At 44.1% G+C, this 22,990-nt stretch overlaps 1 protein-coding gene across 3 annotated transcripts in view; it reads right to left on the reverse strand.

The window, feature by feature from the left end:
- Positions 1 to 245: 245 nt before the first annotated feature.
- Positions 246 to 22,990, reverse strand: part of Nfx1 (nuclear transcription factor, X-box binding 1) — a 75,887-nt gene continuing 53,142 nt past the window's right edge. Inside the window, exons 16-27 of one of the 3 annotated variants that reach the window (XR_003850982.1) lie at positions 15,879 to 16,109; positions 15,141 to 15,214; positions 13,490 to 13,591; positions 12,820 to 12,861; positions 9,918 to 10,016; positions 9,116 to 9,182; positions 7,400 to 7,545; positions 6,576 to 6,680; positions 5,227 to 5,569; positions 4,590 to 4,724; positions 723 to 837; positions 246 to 557 (exon numbers count right to left, since the gene is read on the reverse strand). Coding sequence is in view for 2 of the 3 variants with exons in the window: in XM_008842473.3 (XP_008840695.1) it covers positions 5,497 to 5,569; positions 6,576 to 6,680; positions 7,400 to 7,545; positions 9,116 to 9,182; positions 9,918 to 10,016; positions 12,820 to 12,861; positions 13,490 to 13,591; positions 15,141 to 15,214; positions 15,879 to 16,109 (939 nt within the window). In the remaining variant the exon portion in view is untranslated. Of the gene's footprint in view, positions 558 to 722; positions 838 to 4,589; positions 4,725 to 5,172; positions 5,570 to 6,575; positions 6,681 to 7,399; positions 7,546 to 9,115; positions 9,183 to 9,917; positions 10,017 to 12,819; positions 12,862 to 13,489; positions 13,592 to 15,140; positions 15,215 to 15,878; positions 16,110 to 20,139; positions 20,697 to 22,990 lie in introns of those variants that run through there. The other 2 variants (XM_008842473.3, XM_008842474.3) reach the window with 2 other exon arrangements.

A 22,990-nucleotide genomic window follows, 5' to 3' on the forward strand; every position in this document is an offset into this window, starting at 1 on the left:
AAATGTTCATATGAGTTGGAGTTTCTTGACAAGGGCTTCCAAAAGTGTCCCTTTATTGGGCTGGATCCTTTTCTTAAAGTGAGCCAGATTTTAAACATTCCTTTGTTCAAAGTTCTGTGAAGGAGAAGTAAAGGCAAGAGTAATTAGCATTACAAGTTCTAGACAGGGAACTAGAAAAAAGTCAGAACAGGGCAATTTTCAAATGTTCATATGAGTTGGAGTTTCTTGACAAGGGCTTCCAAAAGTGTCCCTTTATTGGGCTGGATCCTTTTCTTAAAGTGAGCCAGATTTTAAACATTCCTTTGTTCAAAGTTTTCCAGTGGCCAAAAGGGTCTGACACCATCAAATTCCCTCTGTTACCGTTCTGATCCCTGCTACTTTCCCATTACTTGCTCCCTTACAGCCTGATGGCCGTGCTGTTCCTTCGTGGTGCATGGCATGGTTCCACTGCAGAGCAGTGGTGGTTCCCTCTGCCTCGAGTAGCTCCTTCGGGTATATGCATGCCTTGCGTTTTCTCCCTGTGTCCACAGTCTTTATATCAACAACTACAGAGACAACTATAAAAAAATGAAAATTTAACAATTAAAAAAATATAGTGGTTGTAAATGTTACTAAAAAGTTTGAAATAGAGTGCTTTGCTGAGGCAGCAAAAATATTCCCCACCCTCTCTGGTTTAGGGATACATACTGCACCCTAGTGACCAGTATAGAAAAACATCCTACCTTCTAAGAGGTTCTGCCTGTTTTGCTTAGGGTACGTGGTCTAATCTTCCTGCCCATTTGACTGAACCTGCTGGGCCACCCTGCCCCCAGAGACTCCAAATGAGTTGTCTCTGTTCTGTGGAGAGGACACAAGCAGACATGGTAAGAATTTCAGATTCCTTGTTTATGAGTGATCTTGGACAAGTGATCTAACGTACTTTCTGGGGCTTTGAGGAGTAAGAGGAGCATGGGGCTCTTGCTTAGTACTTATCAGGTGGTTAGCTCAGTAGCTGTTATTTATTGTTAGAAAAAAAAAACTCCTGGGAAAGTATGGGGAGATGAAATGTTGACTTTCACTCATGAGTTGGGCACAGGAGTTGAGGGAAATGAGAGAGGAGGTTAGTGAAAGCTCCTGTCCTTGTCGGGGAAGCTTAACCATTACTCTATTCCTTTCCAACCTCCATGAGCTACCTGATCAAACTGTGTAGGTTTGGGCTGGAGGCTTTAACTGTGCTGATGCTCCATGGCATGGGGAGACTCTTGACCCCTCTGATCCTCTACTACTCAGGGCAGCACATAGGCAGGAACCATTATCCCACTGGATAGATGCAGAACCTGATGTCCACTGTAAGCATATTTTTTGGGGACAGAGCAAGCTGAGGCACTTTTGCTGTTAAGCTGTGCCCTCCACATCCATATCTCCTAGAGGACTGTGCCAGAAGGGCACCCTTACCAGGCTCGGGTGGAGGGCAGCCTGGACCACACTGTGCAGGACTTCCAAGGGAGCGCTACCTGTAGAAGCTGTGAGGACACAGCCCATTTTCTGGAGGTCTCAGCCTCCTCCTGGTACAGAGCTCTTCTAGATTGGAAAGCACAACACCAATCCTGATGTGGCACATACTGTGTATGCCCAGTGAGCCTGTTCCTTCTGGGCTTGGCCCTTGTAGGCTGAGGGGCGAGACTGGCTTCTAGAATCCCCTGGGGAACCTTGGGCTCTAAAATGCCATGGGAGATGGTATGGGGCTTGTGTTGAGGTCATGTGATATTTGAGAGCTTCTCTTGGGCACGGGTGACTAAGAAGGTAGGCAGTGTTTGTGAAAGTAGAGGTGTTGGCCTAGCCTAGCAGCATCTGTCATTTTAGAAGGGGAAACACACAGTTTTCCTAAGGAAACAAGGTCTTTAGGATTCAGATGGGAAACTAGAAGGCTAAGCAACACAGGAAGGGCTCCTCAAACATAAATCTATAGGACTCCCTGAGACCACACCTCCCATAAGCCTGACATTCCTGCCTCCTCTGCCCTGGCCTGCTTTGAAACATGGCCTGAACAAGATCCATAGCCTGATCTGCAGTCAGGAAGGCCTTTCATCTCCAGCCCTACATACCAGGATGGCCCTAAGGTTGACAGAAGGCAGCCCTACTGGACAAGTCAGAGGGAAATTCTGAGATAATTTGGTCTCAAAAGCTCTAGCCCATAAAGGAACTCCTGCTTGACTGTGGGGCTTAGAGGGGGAGAAATAGCACCTGATTCTCAAGGAGCAACAGTGTGGGTTGCTGGTACCCACAGGCTCCCTCCAGGAGGAGGTGGTGGGCTTTCCTAGTCCATCTGCACATACAATAGTTTCTAACACTGCTGCTCAGTGAAGAACCTGCCAGACCTATGAGAAGTAACTTCTCACTGGAACCTGGGGTCCCTTTGGGGATCAGAGTGGCAAGATCTCTGCTGACACTTGGTATCCTATCCCACCTCTCTGATTTGAATTGCTTTCTTCGAGGGTCAACTGTAACTACCCCAATCATCTTCCGTCTCAGTTACTTCTGCAGCTTCTTGACCAGCCTTCTTGCCTTGAAATAGCTCTCCAATCCCTTCCATACACTTCTGCCCAAGCTGCTCTAGAACAGGAAGGGTAAACTAAGTCCATGGTCAAATCTAGTCTTTTTTTTTTAGATTATGAATATGACTTCATTGATGACAGCTGTCCTCTCCTCTTCCTAAACTTGGGCTCCCTGCTTCGTTTTTTTTTTTTTTTTTTTTTTTTTAGTTCAAAGTAAAGCCTAATGGCTTTTGACAGCTGTAGACCAGGCTGGCCTTGAACTCACAAAGATCCGCCTGCCTCTGCCTCCCAAGTGCTGGGACTACAGGTGTGTGCCACCATGCCCTGCTTTCTTTTTTTTAAAAAAAATTTAAGGGCCAGACATGGTGGCACACGCCTTTAATTCCAGCAGTCGGGAGGCAAAGGCAGGTGGATCTCTGAGTTCAATGTAGGCGCTGGGACTCAAACCCAGATCCTCTGTAATAGCAGCTAGTGCTCTTAGCCATTGAGCCATCTCACCAGCCTTGTCTGCTGCCTCTCTTGTACAACTCATGAGCTTAAGGTTTTTTTTTTTTCGTGTGTGTGTGTGTGTGTGTGTGTATGTGCAACATTTCTAAATGGCTAGAAAAGCCAGAGAATTTTGTAACATGTAAACACTATGATTCAGATGTCAGTGTCCATAGTTAAGTGTGACTGAGTATTATCTATGGCCATGTTTACAAAATGACAGAGTTGGCTAGCTGCAACAGAAACTCACAAAGTCCAAAGTATTTACTCCGGCATCTATGGAAACACTTGTGGACTTCTGCTACAGATCATAAATTCAGCTACTCTGGTTAGGATTTGTCAGGGACACCTGTAGCTCTCACAAACTGATTCCTGTCTGCCTCAGTCTCATCACCTGTTCCTCTCTGGACAATTAACCCTCCCTCAAGTCCCAGCACATGTACTTTCCCAGTTCTAACATGAAGCTGACACAGGGCAGGCATGCATGTTCACAGAATTGGCATTGCATTCTTTACTTGGTTAGTGTTGTGGAGAGACAGTGCTAAGATATTTCTCACATACCACAAATCATTTTTATGAACTCTGAGTACCTCTAATGCATCAGGCAACCCAACTGCTATTCCTTTAATCCTTATAATCCTGGGGAAGCAGATAAAGCCTCCACTCCAGAACCTGAAATAAGACCTCCTAACCTCTCCTGAGAAGCCCCCAGTCAGTTTACCCATTTACCCTCCTAACAACATATGTGCATGGGTTTCCTGTTGGGAATGAGGCCAGAGACCTTGCACTAAATGGCCCCAGAAAAATTTTGTTGTCTTCCATCACTTTTCTCCAATCACCCGTTTCTCCTGCTGTACCTCATGCCTGCCTTCAAAAACTGGGTTAGGACCAAAGAGCAGCCTAGTGTAGGCCTATAACCCTAGCATTCAGAAGGCTGAGATAGGAAGATTGAGAGTTCAAGGCCTGTCTGGGTTCAGTAAGTAGTTTAGTGAGACCCTGTCTCAAAAAATAAAATTTAAGACCTTGTTCACATGATTTTTTTTGTCAACTTGACAAAAACTTGTCACCTGGGAAGGATCTTCAATTAAGATATTTCCTCCATCAGGCTGGCCTGTGGGCATCTGTGAAGCATTTTAATTGTTCATTGATGTAGGAGGGCCTAGGCTGTATAGAAAAATTAGCTGAGCAAGCTGGTGTGGGCAGGAGGGCGGGGCAAGCCAGTAAGTAGCATTTCTTCATGGTTCCTGCCTTAAGGTAAAGTTTCTCCCATCCTCAGTGATGGTCTATGACACAGAAGTGTAAGCCGAATAGACCCTTTCCCTCCCCAAGTTGTTTCTGATCATGGAACTTATAAAAGCAACAGAAATCAAACTAGAACACCCTGTCTCAAAATAAATAAAAAATAAATTAAATGAAATAAAGTGCCCTGTTTTATGACTCTAAGTGTCAATATCCTTCTGTTACTTTGGGGCTCATGGCTTATCTGAAGCAAAAAGAAACCGCTGGGAGTCCAGGCTCTGTGATGATGAAGTGCCAATGCAGAAGGCCAAATCAATGAACTTGACACACCTGCCTCAAAGGAGCCTGAAGAATGTGTGCAGTAGGCTCTGGGCATAAGCTCTGGACGGTCCACATACTTCTCTGAATGTTCAAACAGGGATCCAGAGTTCAGGCACAGGGAGAGCCAGGGTAGATGCTGAAGGCCTAGGAAAAAGTAACACAGGACAGCTGTCTATGTGAGATTCTCTATCAACAAGAGAGGAGTTAGGGCTACACTGGTCAGTTCACAGAGGGCACAGTGTGAGCATGGCAGAAGAGCTTGCTCCAGGTCCTTTGCCATTATGGGAGATAGCTGAACTGTCACTTGACAGGCTTGGTGATGTGGTAGGAGAGGTGCCAGGGACTTGAAAATGGAATTCTATAAAGTGACTTGACCTAGAGAGATCTATGAGAGCTTCTGGCAAAAGTCTTAGATAAGATAGCTGGGTTCAAGACAACATGTATGACTGATTCCAAACACATGCACCAATTCTGACGGAGAGGTGTGTTTGTGTCTTTCCACATAAAGAAAGTGGAGTCACGTGATGTCTAAGGCATCTGCAGGATGACTAATTGGGACAACTGGAACTATGACTAGGCGCCACAAAGTCAGTTTGGGGTAAAGATTCTGGTTTATCCAAATAAAATCCAATATTCCCCCATTCACCTATGCAATCACAGTGATGGTGTGAGGATGTTCTTCAGATACAAGACTAAAAACCTAGTGGCCATACAATCAGATCTGGCCACAGTGAAATACTTAAGAGAGGAATAGACAAGAGGGTTCTGGCACACTCATGCTTTGGATGTATCAGTACAAGACAGCATGTGAGGCTGTGATTCTGCCACACAGTGAGGAACGAGCATGAGTCATCTGCTGGCAAATGAGTCTCCACTACACGGAATCATTCTTTTATCTAAATGCATCTTGATCTTCTCAGTCCTGGACGTCAAAGTAGTCAATTATCGGCTCCTTAGCTATCTTCTGGAAATTACTGCTCCTAGGATTCCTGAAAAGCAAGCAAAGAATGATCAATCTTCTTCTCCAGGGGAAATAAACCTAGGTCTTCAGAAAGTTAAGGATCAGCTGATTAACCACTGGAAACTCTGGAAGGACAGCAAGGAAAACATGTACTAGGCATTCGTTGAAATTTGGTAATGAGCTGACAGGTATTTATTATATTAATACTGTTTTTTTTTCAGTTCTGAAGAATTTCCATAATAGGGGCTGGAGAGATGGCTCAGAGGTTAAGGACACTGGCTGCTCTTACAGAGGGCCTGGGTTCAGTTCCCAGCACCCATATGAAGGCTACCAACTGTCTTTAACTCCAGTTCCAGGGGATCCAATGTCCTCTTCTGGCCTCCCTGAGCAGTGCATGACACAGGTACCTTTACATGTAGGCAAAACAGTCATACACGTTAAATAATTAAAAAATAAAAAAAAACAAAACAAAATAAAGGTGTTTTTTTTTTTGGAGACAGGGTCTCCCTATAGTCCCAGGTGACATGGAATTCACTATGTAGACCAGCATGGCCTCGAACTCACAGAGATGGGCCTGCCTCTACCCCCGGAGTCCTGGGGTTAAAGGCATGTGCCACCACCCCAGCTGCTTTTCTATCAAAATATTTTTTATTGTAAAAATCATTCAAACTATCCCCACTCGCCTCCTATACTGTTGCTACCCCTATCACTTCCATCTATCGTTAACTATATCCAGTTCGAAATCATCTGGTGTGGCAGATGAACCCACTTTCCAGTGTCACCATCTACACTGTGGAAATTATGTGCAGTGGCTATTCTCCCCGGAGTAGGAGAACATCAAGCATCAAACTCAAGGCTCTACTAGTTTGAACAAATGTGTCTGATGCCCCAATCAAACCTTTCATATTTGAATACCATACCCTAAAGTCAAGTCCAAGGAGACCATTAATGGCTGATGTGGCCCCAAGCAGTCGCCCCCTGCTGGCTTCTCTGACCATATGGGTTCTACGAGAAAGCTGCTGAAGAATCCTTACTTGTCTGCCTGATGCCTGTGATGAGGAATTGGTGGTGGAGGCCGTGTCTGCATTTCCCTTTCAAGCACATTGGTCAGTGTGACAGGAGGACAAATGGACTTCCCCCTGATAGGAGTCAAAACACAAGAGTCCTGAAAAGCGAGAATCACATGCAGAAACAGCAGAGCTAGAAAAACAGCTTGTGACTTCAGCACTTGCTGCTGCTGAGCACACCCTGATGGCACCTGTCTCCTCTCCTGTGTTCAACTTGCATTCACCCCTGTCCTGTCCATCCACCCTGCCAGACCTGCTGCCTACTTCCTCCCATGCCACACCTTACTTTTCTTCATGCTGAAGTTCTTGCAACACGTTCAGGGTCAAATGGTGATTCTAGTACTTCCTGTCCCTTCCTGGCTCACATTTCTGCCTCCATTTCCTCTGATGACAACACCGACTCACAGTCTAGCATTCTTTCTGTTTCCATCATGCCAAGACTAGGGTCAGGTAGGTCAGAGGGAGGAACAGGAGACAGGGGGTAAGAGACTAGAAGTGATGAGCAGGCATCCTGCTCAAACCTCCTCTACCTGTAGAAATGCCACTTTCACTGTCTGTACTGGGTCAGGGCAGATGTGAAACTTGAGTACTTGGGGTTTATCTGCCCTGTGGAATGAGGCATGGGCTTTGCTCTCTGGCTTGGATCTTTAGATAATAGTGAAATGGCTGTTCTAGAGAAATATGTCTCTCTTTTACTCCTCCAAGAGGAAAAGGAAGTAAGGAAAGCACATAGTGACTCCTGGGTCACACCTGTCTTGCTGAGTTCTTTCTGTGACAGAAGATCAACCCACCTGATGGCAATGACCATGACATTACGTTTTGGTTCACTGTCATAGCTCACGCTCTCCAGGCCATAAACCTGAGCCAAGTCATGGATGATCCGGCGGTGGTCTCTGTTCATAGGAGGAAAGCAGTAGCTTTTCTTACTGTTCTTTCCCTGTATTGATGGAAGAGAAGACTAATTGGCATCGTCACTGTGGAAACAGAAAACACAACTTACCCTCACTATCACAAGAACAGTTTTGTTGGTCGGAGGTGATTGAATTTTATTTTTTCCTGTTCAAATTTATATTAATTTACGATTATTGTGCGTGATTGTGGGTGTATGTCATGGTGCTCATGTGGAGGAGAGGACAACTTTTGGGAGTGGGTTATAGGGATCAAACTCAGGGTTTCAGGCTTGTATGGTAAGTGCTTTACCCACTGAGCCATTTTACCAGCTGGTGACTGAATTTTGGAGTACTGTAAGAAAGTCAGTTTCTCGGGGCTACAGAGATGGTTAAGCGGTAACAGTATTTTACTACCTGACATGTAAACCCAAGGTTCTGATGGATGGATCAAGTCAAGTCCAAGGAGACCATTAATCCCCTGATGTATTCCTTTACTTACAATGTAATGGGTCTATAGATAGGGTAAGAAACTAAGAGTCAGTGAACTGGGATGTTGGTAGAGAACCTAATGGTTTTTCCTGAAGGGCCTGTAACTAGGGAATGATTCTCAAGAAATGCCTGGATAAACAGAATTAAAAAACAAGAAAAATCTCACTTCTATAACAGTCTGTTCTGCATGAGCTGTTAAGTGTGCAGATACAGACACATAAGCAGAGAATACATTGCTCAGGGTTCCTAAACAGAAGAGCACACCATTCCACTTTCTCCTTCAGATCAGTATCTTACTGGAAGTGGGAACAGAGGAAGAAAAGGAAGGAACTGGGAAGAGGGTAAGGGAAACAGTTGGAAAGATAACCATCATCATTATACATGGACCTTAAACAGCCATCTTGTCCTCATACACAGTGCCCACTGATGGAAGAGGGAGCCATTCAGCTCTGAAAGCTACCACCTTAACATCCCTGGCTGCTCTGGGACCAGGCCCATTCTCAAGGAGTCTGTCCCCCTAATCTTTACCTCTAGTCTTCCTCCAAGGTTTCTGCCCTGTCTTTGGGATTACAATAAACATGCTCTCCTACCACAGCAGCCTTTCAGAGATCTGAGGGCCTCACAGGTCTTTTCATTCACATGCAGCTATTACCATGAGCCCTTTTTGTGCAGTTTTCACTCTTCTCAAGCACCAAACTTTAATTTACATTTAATCTGACTGCAGATTTTCTGCAATGATTGAAGCAGTCCAGGCTTTGGAAAGACTCAGGGAAGCTGTGACTTTTTATAATTTTATTTATTTTTATTTTATGTGTATGCATGTATTGCCTGCATGTAGGTAAGTACACCTGTGTCGTGCAATGCCCATGGAGGTCAGAAGAGGCTGTCGGATCCCCCAGGACTGGAGTTATAGACAGTTGTTATCTGCCACGTGGGTGTTGGGAATCAAACCTGGGTCCTCTGCAAGAGCAATCAGTGCTCTCAACCACGGAACCATGTCTGTAGCCCCTGGAAGCTGTGACTTTCTTACAACTGCTCTAGGCTGATGGTGTTGGAACTTGATTTTTTTTTTCTTTTTAAATCAAGCAGGCCTTAAAGAAATGTCAAATTGGATGTTTTGACTTCAACCTTATTCACAGCCTCCACAAGCGATTCCATCTCCTTCTCAACGTCACTGACAAACTTTAAGTCCTTCCTGAAATGAGAAACCATCAGTTAATTTCATCTGTTCCTGCTCTTCTGGGAACCCCTTCCACTCACATTCTGCTTATAAAGTGCAGACAATAGACAATGTTGGCAGAAAAAGTGCAGAGGTCAGAACTGTCAAGTAACAGCCATGGAGTGAAAAAGGAAGCAAATGGGAGAAGGAAGGAGATACAGCCATCAGAGCTAGAAGACAGGAGGAAAAGGATTGTTACTGCCCCAAGTGAGGACCACAGGACTAAGAGACCTGAGTAGGTAGATGGGGTGAGAGGTGGCTCAGAGATCCTTTTTCAGTCTATGGAGCCCTTGCTAGGCCTAGACTCCTACTGAGGGGTCATACCTTCAACTTCAGGTTCGTTGTCAAGGGGATACAATATGTAATTTTTTACAATAGGTAAGTTAATTTTATCTGGCTTAATTATAGAAGAAACACACACACACACACACGCACATTTTTTGTCTTTTTGAGACAGGGTCTCCCTGTAGCCCCAGCTGACCTGGAACTTACTATGTAGACCAGGCTGGTCTTGAACTCACAGACATCTGTCTGCCTCTGCCTCCCTAGTGCTGGGATTAAAGGCATGCGCCACCATATTAGTTACCATATTAGAAACACATATTAGTTACCACATCTTATAAAACTAAACGATCTCATAAGCCACAGTGAGTTCGTGTTGAATAAGAAAGCAAGCTGAGCAGTTAGGAAAGTAGACTACGAGTTACATACCTGGCATCGTCTTTCAAACTATCACTGAATTTTGATCCTGAAGAACGTACATTGAAAGGATCAGAATCTTCACTGATATCAAAGGCCTCTGCTAATCTCCTGAAAGTGAGAGAGAAATATGTAAATATAAGGAAAGGAGGAGAGGGAAATTATACAGTAGTCCTTCCTTATTTACAGGGGATCCATTCTAAGACTCCCCAGTGGATGTCTGAAACCAGTTAGTACAGAACTCAAAATATACTGGTACTCTTTTTGGGTGCATGTATGTATAGGTGTATATGCACATGTATGCATATGCATGTGGAGGCCAGAGGTCAATCTTGGGTGTCATCTCGTATGTCATGGTTGGCTTTGGTTGTCAACTTCACACACCTAGGAAAAAGGAACCTCAATTGGGGACTTCTATTGGAGTAGACTGTGGGAATGTCTGTGAGGCATTTTCCTGACTGTTGAATGATGTGGGCCCAGACCACTGTGGGTAGTGCTACCCCTAGGCAGGTGAGTTCGTATTGAATAAGAAAGCAAGCTGAGCACAGGCCTGAGGAACAAGGCAGGAAGCAGTGTTCCTCCACAGTCTCAGTTTCAGTGTCTGTCTTCGGGTTCCTGCCTTGAGTTCCTGCTCTACCTTCCTCCATGATGAATTGTGACTGGGAAGTATAAGTCAAATAAACACTTTCCTCCCCAAGTTTGTTTTGGTCAGAGTGGTTTTTTTCTTTTTGAGATAGGGTCTTCCTGTAGCCCAGGCTGGCCTGGAACTCACTATGTAGACCAGGCTAGCTTCGATCTCACAGAGATTCACCTGTCTCTGCCTCCTGAGTGCCCAGCCCCCACTAGTTCATGTTTTGTAGATAGTTTTTAAAAGGACAGGCAATTTGAGCAGCACTCAGTAGAGTAAAACCAAGGGAAAAGTGGTTGGCATCATATTACCTTCTATCATTTAGAAACTTAAATACTGTTTTAGCTGTGCAAAGACAAACTTCAAAGGCGAACAAGGCAATACATCCTCATTCATATACATTCACATGCATGGTTAAAATTAAAAAGACAGCCGGGCGTGGTGGTGCACACCTTTAGTCCCAGCACTCGCAGAGGCAGGCAGATCTCTGTGAGTTCAAGGTCAGCCTGGTCTACATAGTGAGTTCAGGTCAGCTGGGACTACAGGGAGACCCTGTCTCAAAAAGACAAAAAATAAATAAATAGATAAAATAAAAAATAAAAAGACAGGGAGCTGGCTCAGGAGTTAAAAGCACTGGCTGCTTTTGCAGAGGACCTGGGTTTGGTTCGCAGCACCCACATGGCAGCTAACAACCCTCTGATCTCCAGTTCCAGGGGATCTAACGCACTCTTCTGACCTCTGTGGGCACTGCATGGTACAGGTACACTTAGCATACATGTAGGCAATATACTTGTACACGTGAAATAAAAATAATAAAATATTGTAAAAACAAAAATTAGGGGCTGGAGAGATAGTTCAGCTAAGAGCACTAGCTGTTCTTGCAGAAGAGCTGGATTCAAATCCCAGCACCCACATGGCAGCTAACAACCATCCGTAACTCCGGTTCCGGGGGATCCAATGCCCTCTTCTGTCCTCTGTGTGTACTGCATGGCACAGGAGCACTTACATACATGCAGGTATACGTACACATAATTTTACATATATAAACATACACTCATACATATAAAATAAAAAAAAAAAGATGCTAACAAAAGTGTGAAGCATGGAAATGACACCCTGTTAGAAGGAGTATAATACTATTTGGTTGACTGTACTAAAGCTGAACATATGAACATTCTGTTAAATCAGTAATTTTACCCCTAGGTTCATACCCAGCAGAAACAAGGACATAGTGAGGTGAAAGAAGATTCTAGCACTTAGGAAGCAGAGGCAGAAGGAGGCCAGCAAGGGAGTTCAAGGGGAGTCTAAGTTATACAGTAGACCCAATGGCAGAATGCTTGCCTAGTATAAAAAAGGGGAAGGAAGGGAAGGAGGGAGGTAAGGAGTCAAAGGGAGGGGGGAGAGAGAGAAAAAAACAGAGACAGAACAGAAGCAAGCAAAACAATCTAGAGACCTCATGCATGTTAGGCAGGAGCTCTGCCACTCTGCTTTATCCCCAGTCTTCTTTTTTATTTTGAGACAGGGTCCCACTAAGTTGTCCAAGCTGGCCTCAAACTTACTATGTAGCCCAGACTGGCCTCAAACTTGCATCAATCCTCCTGCCTCAGCCTCCCAAGTGCTAGGATTATAGGCATGCACCACCATGTCTGGCTTATGCATTATTTCGTGTGTGTGTGTGTGTGTGTGTGTGTGTGTGTGTGTGTAGACCAGAAGTAGACATTGGGTGCCTTCCTCAATTGGTCTTTTTGAGACAGGGTCCCTCATTAAGCCTGGAACTCACCAATTTGGCTAGACTAGCTGGCAAATAAACCCCAAGATTCTTTCCAGTGCTGGGATTACAGATGTAATCCGATGGTGTGCTGCCATGCCCAGTATTTACTTTAGTGCTAGGGATCTGAACTCAGGTGTTCTTGCATATATAAAGCAAACTTTATTGACTGAGCCATCTCCCTAGTCCCTTGTGTTACACTTGAGTTTAAAAAACTTCATTGAAAATATTTTAAAGCCTATCTCTGCCGGAATCAGGAAGTTGGTCAGTCACAAAATAAGCATGTTGTGGCTGGCAGCTGATATTTATACCATACCTCAACCATACAGCTCGTGTTTCTGAATAAGCTGAAATTACCCTAGTGGTTTATCCTTACACAGTTCAACTCCTGATGACCACATTCCTCCATCAACAACATTAAGACTCAGAGCAGGTGCTGAAGAAGGAAAGGTTTGCTTCTCCCATTAATTACATAGAGCTCAAAAAGAGGTAGATAACACAACATTGAAACCACTCACTTTTTCCTTTCCAGGGCAGAACACTCCTCATCACACTCCAACCTTGATAAGCAAATGAAAATATAGTCAGGACACAGGCTCTACAGTTCCTGTCTAATAAGAAAATCTTAGGTAGACTAGTTGAAAACACATCAGACTCTTTGTCAAAGGACTTCTCTTTAGGCCCAGAAGCAGCTGCAAGGCTATCTACTTTTCAGGTTTCACTAGAACCCCCTACCACAGGAATCTCATTGTCATCCACAAACTCTAATCCAATGGCTGGATGAGACCCTCTCAAGGGCAAGTGAGCAGAACTCTGGGTTATGGGAGACTAGCAGTCCTCATTGAGCTTCAGAATATTCCCTGGCTGCCCAAAATGCTCAGCAGATAGTTCTCTGACAGCCCCACTTCTCTTTCTAGATTCAGCCTTCCACATGGTTCTCTGTTCTGTGGGCCGGGCTGGATACACCTAGGTCTCTGCTGCTTTCTCTGTCAACTAACTAGAGTGAGGAATGGGAAATTGACTTTGGTCTTTTCCATATCCTGAGCAGGACTCACTGGGGTTGGGGTGGATATCGTCTCAACATCAAAGTCTGCTGAATATTCTACTGTGGAGAACTGAGATAAATGAGTTCCTCTACAAATCAAGTCAAACTGGAGAAAGAAGGCATGCACAAACACTCAAAATTACCTGGCTTGTTGAACTTCCTTCTTGGTAATTAACTTGCTGATCTCCACTGAATCTCCAAGCTGCATGTCTGTTATTTTAGAGGCCATAGAAATAGCAGCTATTCTGAAATATTAAAAAACAAAAATGAGGAAGAAGCATTGCAGTTTCACAAGAACCTCATGCTAGGAACACAGAGGGCCTCTTTCAAAGCCAATCAACCACAAGACAATTTGTGTGGCCTTGGGAGCTCATCTACCAAACTACCTACATGTTTATGGCGCATGTCCTCAATTTAGATTCTAAGCAGTTAGGAAGGGAAGAGGTAACATAACTCCTTAGTATCCCCAGAACAATCATGTTAATGCCCAACACTCTATTCAAACAGCCAGTCAGATGTCTGGGTATGCTTGAAGTCCTACAATGATGGCACACCCTCACATCTAGCCAGAGATACACATAACCAGTCATTCCCTCATACCTTCACCTCTGGACTTATATCTCTGTATAACCACGTGGGTCTCAAGATTTCTGGAGGCTATAAGGATATCTGCCACAACAATTAGAAAACCCCACGTTGGTGAAGACACACAGGACTTAGCTTTGGCAGTGCCTCCAAGAGGTAGAATATTAAAACAATTTACCTAACTTCAGGACGTCTTCCCTTCCTGTCTCATGATGTAATAAGATGAAAAAAGAAGGGAAAACAGGGGAAAAGGAGGAGGAGACAAAATTTTTCTCCTACAAATTAAGGAGGTTAGGGAAGAAAAATCATTAAAAATATTTTTGTGTGTGTGATAGGGTATCACTATGTAGCCCTGGGCTGGCCTGGAACTCACTATTTAGTCTAGGTTGGCCCTGGACTCACAGAGATCCATCTGGCTTTACCTCCTCAGTGCTGAGATTACAGGCACGCCAAGTTGGCAATTTAATTTTTTTTTTAAGATTATTATTATGTTGAGGGCGGCATGCATGCCATCCATGGTGCACATGTGGAGGTCAGAGGACAACTGTGTGAAATCTGTTCTCGTCTTCACCTTTAAGTGGGTTCCACTGAATGAACTCAGGTTACCAAGCCGGTACCTGCACCTGTTGAACCATCTCACTAATCCAGAAAAGGTACCTTAAAGGATCGCTTTTTCTTTGAATCAGATTTATTTATTTTTTTTTTGGTCTTTTTTGAGACAGGGTCTCCCTGTAGCCCCAGCTGTCCTGGAACTCACTATGTAGACCAGGCTGGCCTTGAACTCACAGAGATCCGCCTGCCTCTGCCTCCTGAGTGCTGGGATTGAAGGTGTGTGCCATCACACCCGGCCCAGATAAATTAAATTTTTAAAGTTTTATTTTAAGAGCTTTCCAGGCGGCAGTCAAGATGGTTCAGCAGGTAAAGATGCTTGCCATAAGCCTAATGACCTGAGTCTGATCCCTGGAACTCCCATGGTGGAGAGAGAGAACACTAATTCCTGTAAGTTGTCCTCTGACCTCATGTCCTCATGTGCTACATTGCAGCACACACACACACACACACACACACACACACACACACACACACACACACACACACACACACACAGAGAGAGAGTCTTGCAACCTTGAGAAGTCATAGGAACTTATAAGAAACTTATGAATCCCTTCACCCAGAACCACCAATTACTAACATTTATATAGCACTAACCTTTGATAAGTACTGGATGCTTCAGAGCAAATCACTATCTCTTTTCTTCGTCCGCATTCACACTGTAGCTCTACCTGAAATAAAATGAAAATGGAATGACTTTGCACATGAGAACAATAAGCAGGCTTCCCTTTAAAGCCCCTCCCAAATCAAACCATAGCAGAAAATAGTCAGGATCAGCTACTCTCAAGACTGAAGAGGCTAACCACACATGCAAACTCACAACATGGTGGTTGACATGGAGGGACATGCCCTGGTCATAATATCCTTTTCTGGAAACCACTTGTTATTACATCCAACTGAAGGTGTACACCTAGAATGAAGCTTGTACTGCTACGACACAGGTAGACACTTGACGAAAGTCCAAGGGAGGCCTAGCTAACTCTAAATGATCCCTCTGCTTCCATCTCCTCAGGGTAGCCTTTCATGACCCCTCAGACCAAGCTAAAGCTCCCACTTACCTTCTATGCAGACATAATTATTCCTCTATGATATAATAATTAATTACCTGAGCCATCATTTAGGTAATATCTGTCCCATCAAAAATTTTTGTCTTTTTGAGACAGGGTCTCCCTGTAGCCCCAGCTGTCCTGGAACTATGTAGACCAGGCTGGCCTTGATCTCACAGAGATACGCCTGCCTCTGCCTCCCGAGTGCTGGGATTAAAGGTGTGCGCCACCATGCCCAGCTCAAAGACGCACACTTAAGAGCCTGCAGCAGCCACCAGTTAATACTCACCTTGGCTTTACAAGCTGTTACAGGGCAGGGTGAGCTTGGGTGGCAGGGGGCCATGCATGGGTGGCCACAGTCAGCTCTGGGTGTGGTGCAGGGCTGCTTACAGGCCTCATCCATATGACATTCTCCTTTGTGACAGAGCCTCTGACACTTGTGCATCCCACAGGGTAGCATGGCACTGCAGGGTAATCCGCAAGAGATATCAACCAGGTGACAGGGGATGTTGCTTCGTAACTAGGAGAGACAGAAGCAGCCAGATTCTCATCTCTGTGTGGGTTCTGGGGTGAGTTTTTACTCTTAGAACACTTCTGAACTTACTAATAAGCAGCACACTAGGACTGGACCTGGAGCCTCATGCATGATAGGCAAACAATGTCACTGAGCTAAGTCCCTCAGCTCTCAGAATTTTTTTTTAAAAATCAACTGTTCTGCCAGGCATGGTGGCACACACCTTTAATCCCAGCACTTGGGAGGCAGAGGCAGGCGGATCTCTGTGAGTTCAAGGCCAGCCTGATCTACACAGTGAGTTCCAGGACAGCTGGGGCTACAGGGAGACCCTGTCTCAGAAAGACCAAAAAAAAAAAAAAAAATCAACTGTTCTTAATAATTTATTTAAAGCTGGGTGTGTTGGCACATGCCTTTAATCCCAGCACTAGGAAGACAAGAGATAAGTGATCTTCCTGAGTTCAAGGCCAGCCTGGTCCACATAGTGAGTTCTAGGACAGCTGGGGCTATAGGGAGACCTCGTCTCAAAAAGACCAAAAAAATTTTTTTAATAAATTTATTGTGTACATGAATGTGTGTACATAGTGTGTGCATGTGGAGGAGGTCAGAGGACAGCTTGCAAGGGTTAGATCTGCCACCCTGTGGAACTAGGGGATCCAAATCAACTTATCAGGCTTGGCAGCAGGTACCTTTACCTGAGGTGGCCCTATTTGGGGTTTTCTTTTTTCTTTTTGAGTGCTGGGATTAAAGGCATGCACCACCACAGCTGGTCTCTTTTTTCTTTTTTGTGACAGTCTGACTATGTAGCCCTGGCTGGCCTTGAACTCAACAAAGATCCTATGCTTCTGCCTCCCAAGGGCTAGGATTAAAGGCATGTGCCACTACTCCTGGTTTAAATGTTTTTGTGTTTTGTTTTTTTAAAGAAAAGCTCTTTTAGGGACTGGAGAGATGGCTCAGAGGTTAAGAGCACTAGTTGCTCTTGCAGAGGACCTGGGTTTGGTTCCCAGCACCTACATGGTGGCTAAAAACTTCTTCTGACCTCCGCAGGCACTGCACAACACACATGCAGTTACACACATGCAGGCAATAGTCATACACATAAAATAAAAACCCTTTTTAAAAAAAATGCTATAACCAAGCTGGAGAGATGGTTTAGCAGTTAAGAACACTTGCTGCTCTTACAGAGAACCCAGGGGTTCAGTTCCCAGCACCTACATGGCAGATCACAACCATCTGAAACTCTAGTTCCAGAGGATCTAACACCCTCTTCTGGCCTTTGTGGGCATTGTATGACAGAAGGACACATATACATGCAGGAAAAACACTCATACATAAAAAAAAATTTTTTGAATGCTATAACCATGACAGGCATGCAGGTATATGCCTATAGTCCCAGCACTGAGGCAGGAAGATTGAGAGTTTGAAATCAGCATGAGCTATCAAGAAAAACCCTTTTTTATAAAAGAATTTATTTTTATTTTATATGAGTGTTTTGCCTGCATGTATGTTAAGTGCACCCATATCGAGCAATGCCCACAGAGGCCAGAAGTGGGCGTTGGATCCCCTGGAATCAGAGCTACAGATGGTTGTGATTCACTCATTATGTGGGTGCTGGTAACCAAACCTGGGTTATCTGCAAGAAAAGCTAGTACTCTTAACTGCTGAGCCATCTCCCAACAGCCCTCCCCAACAAAACCTGTAATACCAATTGGGAGGATCAGATGACATCATTATCCAACCTGCTGAAGCACTAAGTTGAAAAACTCTTAAATGCTGGCAGTAGAAGTAGAGTACCTTTGACCTAGTGCTAGGAGACTGCTGCAGTGCTGTTTCAGGTGATTAAATATTCAACTATTCCAATCACATCTCCCACTGATATATAGCTTTAGGCAACCCTCTCAAAAAAATGAAAAGACAAAGGCTAGCAAGTTGGTTCAGTGGGCAAAAAGCTCTTGTTGCCAAGCCTGATGGCAATTCCAGGACCCATATGGTCAAAGGAGAGTGTCAACACCAGAAAGTTCTCCTTTGACCTCCACATATATACTGTTGGCACACCCTGACCCCGAACCACACAATATACAATAATTTTTTTTTTTTTTGGTCTTTTTGAGACAGGGTCTCTCTGTAGCCCCAGCTGGCCTGGAACTTGCTTTGTAGACCAGGCTGGACTTGAACTCACAGAGATCCGCCTGCCTCTGCCTCCCGAGTGCTGGGATTAAAGGCATGTGCTGCCACACCCAGATATATATATATATATATTTAATGAGAAGAGACAACAGGATTCCCAACTCTTTATTTCTTGAGAAATCACCTGCTCCTAAGCCTCCAACTGCTGGAAAAATATCCTGGAGTCAGGAGTGGTGGCACACTCCTTTGATCCCAGCACTCAGAAGGGAGAGGAAGGTGGATCACTGTGAGATCCAGGGCAGCCTGGAATGGTCTACATAGTGAGTTCCAGACCAACTGGAGCTACAGGGAGACCTTGTCTGAAAACAAAACAACAACAAAAGAACCATACTGGAATTTTTTACTAGGTGGGGAGGGCGGCAAAGGTTTTTGTTTTTTAAACAGGGTCTCATGTATCCCAGGCTAGCCTTCAACTCCTCAGCCTCCTGACTCCACCTCCCCAAGGGCTGGGATTACAGGCATGCACTGCCACATCTGGCTTTAAGGTTTACTTTATGTATTCTCTCAAATTCTTTCAAGAGTCCTCAAAATCTGGAATAAACTCATTGCAGCAACACAAAACTGTTAATTGTGAAATGGAGTCTTGCTATGTAACCCAGGCTGGCCTCAAACTCTCAGTGTTTCTTGTTTCAGTCTTCCTAATGCTGAAATTACAAGCATGTGCCACCACACCCAGCTGGAGTGACATATAACTTCTACCCTTGAAGAGACCTTTAAATCTAGAGCACACATGCTTTCAATCACTTTGGAATTTGTATTCTGGTAAGATGCAGTTCCCAATCATTAAAACTTACCTATTCTGGTACCAGAGCCTGGAGATACCCTCCTGTCATGTTTTGCCCTCCTGACACCTATTTCTCATATGACTTGCTGTCCTTTAGTGTTATTTCCTCTAGAATGCCTTTCTTTGGCAGGAACTCCTTTTCCTCCATTAGGACTCTGCATTGCTGACATTATTGTAGTTAGAATTACCATTTATATCTGCCTCTCATCCCTGAATCATGGACCTGTAGGGGCATGAGTTCTGTCAGTCTTGTTAACTTTGGAATCATCCCACACCTAGCCTGTTGCCTGGCACAGAGTAAGTATTCAATTATTATTTCCTGAATGAATTCTGAGTAAGTCACCAACACAAATATGATACAGGGGTATCTTAGAGTGGTCAAACTTACAACGAAAATAAGATTTATAAGCTGAATATGCTGACACATACCTATAAGCCCAGCACTTGGAAGGTAAAGACAGGAGGATCCAGAGTTCAAGGTCTTGTCTGGCTACACAGTAGGTTCCAGGCTAGCCTGAACTACAGGAGACCCTGCCTCCAAACAGCCACCACCACAATGAAAGATTTACAGAGAAGGAATAAATATGAAGGGCACTGACTTGAGAACTACTCACAGGAAGTTAAGTGGAGAGAAAAAAATGTGTCCATCAAGATAAAAGAATGTTGAAAATTAGCTGGGTGTGGTGACGCACACCTTTAATCCCAGCACTTGGGAGGCAGAGGCAGGCAGATCTCTGTTGAGTTCAAGGCCAGCTTGGTCTACACAGTGAGTTCCAGGACAACTGGGGCTACAGGGAGACCCTGTCTCAACAAGATAAAAAAGAATGTTGAAAACGTTAGAGATTTCAAGAGTTAAGAAACCCTGACTCATGCTATAAAATTAACAAGCACAGAGTACAAAGCATTACCATTTTAGAGTATAGGAAGCACCATCATGTGTCCCTGGTCAGACAAAATGATACAGAGTATTTCTTTCACTGGCTGGGGATATAGCTCAGTGGTAGGGTTCTTGCCTACTGCTCTAGTTTCATTTCTATTGCCGTGATAAAATACCCTGACAAAAAGCAATACAGAGGAGGAAAGGGTTTATTTGGCTTACAATTCCAGGTTACAGTTCATTATTGCAGGGAAGTCAATGCAGGCACTCACGCAGCTAGTCACATCATATTCAGTCAAGAGCAGAGAGAAATGAGTACATGCATTTTGCTTGCTTTGCTGCTCAGCTTGATCTGTCTACTCATACAGTTCAGGATCCTCTGCCTAGGGAACGGTACTGCCCAGAGTAGGCAGGGTTTGCCCACATCAATTAACAATCAAGACAATTCCCCACAGACATACCCACAGGCCAACCTGATCTAATAATTCCTCATTAAGTCTCTCTTCTCAGGTGATTCTAGGTTGTGTCAAGTTGACAGTTAAACCAACACAATCTATTTCATGTCAACTTGATACACAAACATGGCACTTTAAGCAATAACTTTCCATCCCTTGTCCCCAAAGTCTCATGTTAATATCATAATATAAAATACAATCCAATTCAAAAAGCCCCCCAAGTCTTCAAAAATGCCAACACTTCAAAAGTCCAAAGTCTCTTTAAAAGTCCAAAGTCTCTTAACTGTGAGATCCTGCAAGATAAAAAACAAGTTATATACTTAAACATTCTTATTCTAAAAGGGAAGAACCAGGGCATAAAAATAATCACACCAAAGCAAAACTGAAATCCAGCAGTGTAAATCCAAAACTTGTAGCTCAATGTCTGACATGCGGAACTCACACATAATGTAATCTTCCGGGCTCCGAAGGGCTGGGGTAGCCCCAACTCTTCAGCTCTGCCAGCTGAGGCACAACAGCTTCCCTCTTAGGCTGGCTCCATTCCATACAAGAAGCTCTCCTTGGTGGACATCCCACAGTCCTGGCATCTCCAATATCCTGGGGTTTCCACTGCAACTGAGGCTTTACCAGTGGCTTCTCAGGGTCTTGCCACAGGGATTAGACCCTGCCACATAGCACCTGACCTCAGGTGCTCTCCATGACCCCTTTGTGCCTTCAAAACCAGTACCATGTGAAATATTCTTACATTGTCAAGTTCTCCTGCAAGAGTGAGATGTAGCCTGGCCCCCTTGGACCATAGCTATATTAGCTTCTGTGTGCTGACCCTGAGGAAATACTTTCCTATTGTTCCAATGAAGAGCAGAAGGTTTCACCTCAATGGTGCTGCTGATCTCTTATCAATCACTGCTGATTCTTCAGCACTAGCCTGATCAGCACACATAAATTATTAGCCAAAAAAAAAAAAATCATCACATCGAAGGCTCCTGGCCCAATTTCTGGTAAAGTCCTTGGTCCCCTCTGAAACCTCATGAGCCAAGCCTTCACAGTACACATTTCTCTCAGCATTACTGTCTCCCAAGCTTCCATGAGAATGGCCCATTAAACTTTGCCAACAGTATTTTCATGGCTTTCCCAGTGCAAAGTTCCACAATCTTGCATGTTCCACCCCCAAGAGAACATGGCCAGGTTCATCACAGCAACAATCTCGCTTTGTTGGTACTAATTTATGGTATAGTCTCATTTCTGTTGCTGTGATAGAATAACCTGACAGAAAGTAAAACGTGGGATGAAAGGATTTATTGGCTTATAATTCCAGGTATAATCCGTTATTGTGGGGAAGTTAAGGGAGGAACTCAAGGCAGCTAATCACATTACATCCACAGTCATGGGAAGAACGAACATATGCATGCTGCTTGTTTGCTTGCCTGCTGCTGCTCAGTTTCATTTCTCCATTTTATAGTTGAGGACTCCTTATCTAGGGAATTAGGCCTCCCACAGTGGACTGTGTCTTCTTGCATCCATCAACAATCATGACATCCCCCCACCACATATCCACAGGCCAATCTGATTTAAATAATTCCTCAATAATATGTTCTTCCAGTGATTCTAGGTTGTAGTAAGCTGACAGTTAAAACTAACCAGCACACCTAACATGTGTAAAGTCCTTAGTTTGATTTTCAGCATAGCAAACGAACAGGCAACAAGAAACAGAACAGTATCTTCTCAGTTATCCATAATAAATATGCATTTAAAAAATTATTTTTATGGACCAGGCATGGTGGCACATACCTTTAATTCTAGCACTTGGGAGGCAGAGGTAGGCAGATCTCTGTGAGATTAAGGCCAGCCTGGTCTATATAGCAAATCCCAGGTCAGCTGGGGCTATAGGAAAACCTTCTCTTGAAACAAACAAACACACAAAAAAACCCAAAATGAAACAATTTATGTGTGACCACATAGGTGCCATGGCACATTAGAGAACAGCTTATTAGAGTTGATTATCTTCTACCATGAGTTCTTAGAATTGAACTCAGGTGTCAGGCTTGGTAGCAAGTGCCTTTACCCACTGAGTCATCTTGCTGGTCCTTAAATATGCATTAATTTTCTTCATTTCAATATATATGTATTTCACAATTTTTCTGTGCATAAGTGTTTTGCCTCCATGTATATAAGAATACCACATGTGTGCAATGCCCATGGAGGACAGAGGATCCCTTGGAACTGGAGTTACAGATGGTTGTTAGCCACCATGTGGGTGCTAGGAACTGAACAAGAGTCCTCTGCAAGAGCAGCCAGTGCTCTTAACCACTAAGCCATCTCTCCAGTCTTATTTGAATTTTTATACAATATTTTCAGTTTATTCTTTGAGATTTTCATACATGTATACAATGTATTTTGAGCATCTCCATCTCCCACATTTATTTATTTGTGAGTGTGTGTGTGTATACATGTCTGTACATGGAGGTCAGAGGACAATTTTTAGAAGTTGACTCTTCTAACATGTGGGCTCAGGGGATCAACTCAAATCATCAGGATTGGCAGCAAGTGCCCTATCTGCTAAGCTGTCTTGCCAGCCCAAATATGTACT

The sequence above is a fragment of the Nannospalax galili genome, unplaced genomic scaffold (genome assembly GCF_000622305.1).
Source record: "Nannospalax galili isolate Female #2095 unplaced genomic scaffold, S.galili_v1.0 scaffold341, whole genome shotgun sequence".
NCBI classification, from domain to species: domain Eukaryota; kingdom Metazoa; phylum Chordata; class Mammalia; order Rodentia; family Spalacidae; genus Nannospalax; species Nannospalax galili.